At 54.9% G+C, this 7,336-nt stretch overlaps 1 protein-coding gene across 1 annotated transcript in view; it reads right to left on the bottom strand.

Moving 5' to 3' along the window:
* Nucleotides 1–289: 289 nt before the first annotated feature.
* TMLHE (trimethyllysine hydroxylase, epsilon) overlaps nucleotides 290–7,336 on the bottom strand; it is a 9,876-nt gene continuing 2,829 nt past the window's right edge. The window contains 9 exon segments of the mRNA XM_009873512.1: nucleotides 290–392; nucleotides 428–480; nucleotides 1,041–1,179; nucleotides 1,861–2,097; nucleotides 4,098–4,217; nucleotides 5,477–5,655; nucleotides 5,657–5,757; nucleotides 6,309–6,485; nucleotides 7,041–7,225. Of these exon segments, the coding sequence (XP_009871814.1) occupies nucleotides 290–392; nucleotides 428–480; nucleotides 1,041–1,179; nucleotides 1,861–2,097; nucleotides 4,098–4,217; nucleotides 5,477–5,655; nucleotides 5,657–5,757; nucleotides 6,309–6,485; nucleotides 7,041–7,225 (1,294 nt within the window).

Here is a 7,336-nt window from a genome sequence, read left to right as displayed (position 1 = left end):
GAAAAACGCAAAGATTTCAAATCCTAAAGGCACCTGACTGAAGGAGCAATTCCTGGGGCGTGCCCAACCCTCCCAGCAGCGACAGCGAGGGCCGCCCGCGCTCAAAGGCAGAACAGGATCCCACAAAGCTCCCGCAACCTTTGGCTTCCACCAGCTCCCTCTCCTGAGGTGGGGGGCACCGAGAACCGCTCGGAGAAGGCGGAGGTGTCTGAGGTATGTGCAACATCTTTGTGGCGGTGTCACAGCGGCGCTGGAGGTGCGACGGCCTCTCCGGGGAGGGAGGTCTGGGCTACGCCTGGAGGCCCAGCACGCGCGCGGCGTTCAGGACATCGTCTCTCGTCAGGTAGCAGCCGCAGAGCTGGCGGTACCGCGCGCGGCCTGCGGACTGTCGCCTCTCGTCGGGTCGCAGCCGCAGAGCTGGCGGTACCCGGTGAAGGCTTCCCTCCCGTGCAGGACGCGCCAGTTGTCGACAAACAGCGCCTGCAGGAGAAGGGAAGAGGCCGTCGGGAGAAAAGCAGTCACGGCGGCGAGGGCCGCTCGCTGACAGGACAGGCCCCGCAGCTGGAGATCCCCAGAGACTGCAAAAGCGCGTAAAGGTACGGCACAGCCGTACGGCAGCACATGCAGCTACAGCCAGATGTTTCAGGGGATCTCAGACAGCTGGTTTACATCTGAGGCCAGTGTTTCTGCTCTGCTGCTAGCCACGAGTTAGAAACAGCTGGCAAAGCACTGAAACACACTTGAGGCTGTTTCTTTGCTTTCCCACCAAAGAACTTCCATTCCAACTTACCACAGAGTGACAGAATGATACGGGTTGGAAGGGACCTTGAAAGATCACCTGGTCCAACCTCAGTCCCACTGGTCATCATCTTCCTCTCTGGTGTCACTTCCCTCCCAGGCACCCTCAGGAACAGAGGGGCAGTGGTGCAGGGGCTCTGATATGATCACTCCCCTGCTGGACCCTTTCATTTTTGGGGCCCTGTAGGAACAGGACCCCTCCAGGTGGATGCACCCACGAGCCTCCCAACTCCATGTCCTACCTTGCCTGGCTTCAGTTTGACCCACAGTTCATTTTCTGGTCTCCTGAGCTCTGCGGTGAGCGTGCGGTGGGCGGCGTACCAGCGATGCACAACGTCATAAGGCACAGTGTTGATGACAGCACGATCATAGTTGTTGTATCTAGAAGCAAAAAAGAGTTAAGAGGCTGCCAGAACGGCTCCATGAATGCAGCCACAGGAGCTTGTAGGACCAGTCAGAATTTAGGGGAGGCTACAGAGATGACCAGGGAGGCTGTGCTGCAAGTGTAGGACTTTCAGGAGAACTGACAACACAGCAACAAGGAGGTTTGCCCTCAAGCATAAAACTGTTCTCACTGGTTTTCCACGGAAGGATGTGCCACAGCAACGGGCACGACCGAGGGCTGCTCAGAAAAGAAGCGCAAAGCAGCACTGGGCTGCCTCTGGCACCAAGCCAAGCCAGAACGTCAGAAAACAGCCCAAATTTCCCCTGGAAGGGGGCCAGTCTGAGTGCCTCCTGCTCCCAGTATGCCAGGCTAGTCTCTAGGGGATTTTTCAGAGGAGGGTCGAGTTCTACCACCTCCCAAATCGAGGGTGCGGAGCTGAAGGGAGGATGACAGGAGTGAAAACAATCAAAGTTCAGCAACGACACTCAAATCTCTGCATCGGTGGTTCTGACGCTTTTCTCTGAAGCAGCAACCTGCAGCCCAGGAGGAAATGCAGGGTTTTTCTGTGGTTTGACTCCTACCCCTCAAACACACGGTAATTTTTAATCTATGGCATCTTCTGGAAAACCACTACCTTTTGCCAAAAGGCCCTCTCCTCCCCTCGGTGTCACTGTTACCTGATCAGATAAAGCTCGTTGTTCCAGGGGTAGACGTTCAGCACCGGCCCGACTCCGATCATGTGGTTGTGACAGTCGCCCACGTTCTCAACATACTCGTGCTTCAAGGGCACCTTGCTGAGCAGCTCGAACTGATCAGGGGCCTGCCGGAGAACCTGCTCCGCCGCGTAGAAACCGTCCACCAGCAACGTCCGCCCGCCCGTGCCCTCGTGCTTCAGGCAGTGAAACACCTGGATGCTGCGTGGGCGAGAGAAGGCAGAGCACAAGAGGAAAGACCTCACTCGCCTGTCCCGTGGGGAGGAGGTGCTCCCTGCGGGTGTAGCTGGATGCCCCGCGCTCACCTGCGACACAGCTCCCTGTGCTAACGGAGACAGACCGGCAAGAAACGGCCGCCCCTGCGGTTTCTTCAGGCCCAACCTCATGTTTTGCTTTCTGGGAAGGCAACGAGCTCCCTGTGCTGCCCCTCAAATTGAGGGACACAGGTCTGCGAGATGTTAAGTGGTGCTGGGTCAGGCCCATGTCACCCGAAGTCCATCCGGGCAGCAGGATACGGAGGCTCAAAAGCATAAAACTAGCTTTCCTAGGACATCTCAGAGCAAGAGGAGAGTTCAAGAAATGCTGATTGTGCTGTTGAGGTCTCCAGGAACTACAGAGGGAGCCCAGGGCGACCCTCATTCAAAGACACAGAGACCCTGGCCTCCCACAGGCAGTCACAAGAAGCACCTCAAGGCAACACATCCCTGAGGAGAAGTTTTACCTACAGAGACAGCTCCTCCCTAGGGAGAGGCTATCCAGCAGCTTCTGTCCTTCTGTTACTTCTCCGAAGCTTCTTTCCCCCCATCCAAGCGAGGCAGGAATTGCACTGGCAGGAACAAACACCCAGGAGCTGCCTCGAGCCACCTACTCCCACCTTTTGGTGTCTGACCTCACTTGTCAGAAAATTAACTGCGACCTTCTGGGAAAGCCTTTTATCTCCTGATCTCCCTTCAGGGCCTCTCAACCCAGTCCCACAGCTCCACGCTCACGGGCACCTTTTCCCCCCGGGTGTTCGAACCCTCCTGCTCGCAACCGTTTCAGGATGATTTTACAAAGTCAGTCCCACAAAGCAAGTTTCTCAGAGGGAACCACCTCCTCCTGCAGCTCTGGGCACTGAGAAAGTCTCTTCTGCAGGCAGGCTCTTCGGTACGTGATGCGTTGTAGGCTTTCTCATAGCTTGGGGAGTTTCTATCCTCTACCCTTTGCAATAATTTTAACTGGAGTCTTGTCAGATGGGGCTGATTTCAGCCAAAGCAGACATTGGGAAGGACACATCTGTCTTGAAAAACACCTCGGTTCCTTTAGAAGCAGGTCACAGACTGTTTCAAGTGTTTTGGAAGCAAGTCTGAAACAGCCTGGAAAGAAGGGATTTCTGGCAGAGATGGGGGCACAGGAAAGCCAGAAATTCACGTTCTTCCAGCACAACTATGGGTTTTGCAGAATCACAAGCACTAATGGATAGCACTGCTAATTTAGCCCATACTGTCACTGCCTGACATACCTCACTCAGCTGCAGATAAGAATACACCCACCTGAAGGGAACCCTTCCAAGTGGAAAAGAAAGGTATAAAAACAGCTAAATGAGCTTTATAGTTCCAGCACTGAGCAGGTTAATCAAAGGTCTTTTGTAGGCTGAGGTTCTGACTTTTACTTTTAATTTATATATTTATTTACTTCAGTTTGGGGAAGATTTTGCGAGCTCCTGAAACGAGTCAGCCAAGCAGGTCACGAACGCACGTGGGTCCTGCAGTCAGGTGTCCCGTGACAACGGGGAAATCAAGCCCAAGTCCCCTCCATTTCACTGACCCGCGGTGTGTGCTGCTGCCTTTCTTCCTCCAGCTGTGTATCAACCTCACAGCCCAGAGGACGCACCACAAAAGCGGTTTGCAAACTCGCATTTGGGAAACTATCGTGTAGCTACAAAGTGCTTTTAAAAACCCAGGCAGGCGTGAACTTGGAAGGGCTGGGGAAGCCTGGGTTTTGACTCCCTGCAGGGCTGCACCACCGTCAAAACGCGGCAGGATTAACTCAAAGCAAAATGTTTTTGAAAGTTTTCTGCGCTGGCTGCAGGAGGGGCTGGGCCTTGCTAGACATACCCGAGCGACAAATCAATTCAGCTGCTCGTTTCTGTGAGGCTGAACGCTGTGTGCCCCTTCGGAGATCCATTTCAGCAGAGCCTGTGAGCCAGCAAAGGCACCTACCCGCAGGGCTCCTGGAAGTAGGTGGTGTCGGTGTGCCGATCCAGAGCCAGCTTGGTATAGGCTGTGTCTCCCCGAGAGAAGTCGGAGGTGAAGTACCACATCCTCCCGTAAATGGTCTCCCTGCAAGAGAGGCGGGCGGTTATCACACGAGCCAGACCAGGGTGCTGGTGAAGCAGATCTTGTCGTGTGTCTGAGGTTACTCCCCTCCATCCTATGTAGAGAGACAGAGCAACCTCACAAAATTCATGTTGTCAAGAGAGAGCATTTCAGATGGCTCCTCTAGTATTCAGCATCGCTCTTTTCTCCCTGAGGAGACCACTGGCAATGTCTGGCCTCCCCTCACACCAAACATCAGCCCCAGTCAAACCAAGGGAGTCCCTGAGGGGCAGGAGGAGCTGCCAGAGCAGCCAGACCTCGCTGGCACCACCTGCTGCACCGATGCCCAATAATCCCATCTCTTGGCATTTCAGATGGCTCCTCTAGTATTCAGCATCGCTCTTTTCTCCCTGAGGAGACCACTGGCAATGTCTGGCCTCCCCTCACACCAAACATCAGCCCCAGTCAAACCAAGGGAGTCCCTGAGGGGCAGGAGGAGCTGCCAGAGCAGCCAGACCTCGCTGGCACCACCTGCTGCACCGATGCCCAATAATCCCATCTCTTGTTCTCACTCCCCTCCCCCCCACAACCTGCACCGAAGGGAACAAACAGAAGGCAGGAACAAACAGTTCTCGGGGGCTACAGAGTGAGGATGCCTGGCCAGATGCTCCTTGGAGCCCCTCATTTCTATTTGGGGTGACTATTTCTTAAAAGAAATCCCTCCTCTTCCAATGGCCCAAGGCAAGTTAAACCGTTTCAGTAGCTTGGATAAAACTTGGGACTCAAACCCTGGCTTGCCACGCTCCTGGTGCGTTTTAAACAAACGCTTTTCTCAGTATTTTTTTTCTTTAGCAAGAGCTACAAATTGTTTTTGATCTCCCTGGCTCCCAGGGCCAGGGCTGCCCTCCCGACCTCTCAAGTCCTAACAGGAAACATCTCTCCTCGCACAGCTCCAGTCTTCCCAGACAGGGCCCTTGCTCCAGCGTTCCTCTCTGCGCGCAGTCCCACTGTCACAAGAGTCACCGCACACTCCTGAGGTGGCTCCACACATTCACAAGCTTCTGAGCAACTCCAGGCTCTCCCCTATAAAGAGGTCGGGTCCTGCAGGGCCAAGCTCCACCTCGGTCCAAGTGGAGCAGCCAGAGGCTGTCGAAGACTCAGACCTTTTGTTTGTGAGCCGGGCGACGCTGCACAACATGCGGGGTAAGGCAGCACCTCTCCGAAGAGGAGCAAAAAACCAGTCCGCCCTTCACAGCTCCTCTTCCCAGGGCAGCCCTAGTTACCTGATTAAGCTGATCCTTTCTGCCAAGATTTCCGTGTCCTCTTTGGTGGGAGCGACGTTCTCTACAAAAGCGATCCCGTACAACAGGAAGTTTTGCAGGAACTCCTTCAGCCCCTCGTCCGTCTCCAGGAAACTCCGGCAGTCGACAGACGGGACCTGGGCTTGCCCGTAGCTTTTTTTCATTCCAGAGGATCCGCGGGTGCATGACCTGCTGCTTCTGCCCCTCGTAGCTGTTCTTCACCAGCCACTCTAGCCCATATCGCGTCACATGCCCGTCCGGCCCTTGGGCAAGGAAAAAGGGTCACCAAGATCAGTCTGGGACAGTCCTCACCCTTTCCATTTCGTGGCAGACTCTTTGCACCCCGCTGCTATCCAAAATATTATCTGGTTAAGACTCGCAAGTCTCAAAAAGCACCGTCATTGCTGCAACGTCTCCCGTCTCAGAGTTAAGTGTTTCAGCTTCAGCGGCTTTGTTTTCTGTTCTCCGAGGAGAAGTAAAGCACTGGAGACAAGCCCATAAATAAAGGTAAGCTACAACAGAAGGAAGAAAGCAGATGGGAAAACAAGGAGAAAAGACAGAAGATGTGAATTCCGACCAGGCATACCAGCTCAGATAGGAGAGGATAAGGAAAAGAAATCATTTCTTGAGGGAGGAAAAACAGACACAAATTTAAGACTGCGGTGTGTTTACAGTAACAGCACTGCTCAGTGTTTAAAATCTGCTTATGGACGAACCTCTTCCCCAAACAGCTCCTGATTCGGAGACAAGGCTGCCCCTCTCCTCACAAACCCAAAGCACAAAACCCGCGGGGCACAGCAACTTTGTGACTCACACGTGAGGAAGAGTGTGGTCTCGTCCACTCGAACAGCCTTAGGCTTGATGCCCAGGTCCACGCTGGCCGTGTCCAAGCTGCGCTGGTTGGTCTTGGCGTTGTAGCAGGAAGCAGAGCGGCAGTGGTCCCGCAGCCACACGAAATCGAAGCGCATCAGCGTGTCGGCATACCGCAGCTCTGCAACGGAGAACAGGCATCGGCACGACCGGCGAGAGGAAGGAAAGGCAAGAACCAAAGTGGAGAGCCCACAAGGTACGACTTAACTCATAGGAGATGCAGAGGCTGTCACAACTTAGCGCCTCTTTACGTAATTAAGCCAGCTCATCATGTAATTAAGACGAGGTCTGGCTGGCAGCGACCTCTCTGTGCTCTCCCTTCTTACCAAGCCTATGGGTAACCTCCTCCTGCAACAGGCAGGAACGTGTTTAACACACACACTTACCTCTGTGGTCTCTCCTCAACACGCAGCAAACTCGGAGCTGTACAGCAGCTGCTGTGTTACACAGCTGCAGACCCCAGGAAAGGAACGCGCAGAGGAGCCAACCCAATAACCACACCAACACCCGAACGTTACGGACGATGTCAAGCCCCTGAGGCCAAGCTTTGCCATCCATCAGGCATTCAGCAAAGCCTCTCCTCCTCCTTCCCCCCTGGCACAGCCTAGAAAGACTCAAAGCCCTTCAGAAGCAACAGCAGAGCCCTTCTAGTCACACTCACACCCGACACACCTACCCAGGTGGTCACCATGGAGCCGCCAGGCGCACTTGAGGGACTCGGGGGCGGTGTGATGCCAGCGAGGTGCTGCGGCGAGGACGGTCCTTCTGGCGCGGGGCAGCCACGGCGAGCGACGGCGAGGGCTTCCACTGGGCCAGCGCGGTGCCTCGAGCAGGCACGCCAGCCTCCTGCACCACATCCTGAGCAGCCGGGAGAGAGAGCGGGGAAAAGAACAAGGTGAGAACCAGCTCATCGAGGGGGAAGAAAAGAAGAGGGTACAACGACCGGCAGCCTGGCCCGAGGAGTTGTCCACC

The sequence above is a fragment of the Apaloderma vittatum genome, unplaced genomic scaffold, assembly GCF_000703405.1.
Source record: "Apaloderma vittatum isolate BGI_N311 unplaced genomic scaffold, ASM70340v1 scaffold22217, whole genome shotgun sequence".
Lineage (NCBI taxonomy): Eukaryota > Metazoa > Chordata > Aves > Trogoniformes > Trogonidae > Apaloderma > Apaloderma vittatum.
The sequence above is the reverse complement of the archived record's forward strand: the minus strand, read 5'-3'. Positions and strand labels throughout refer to the sequence as shown.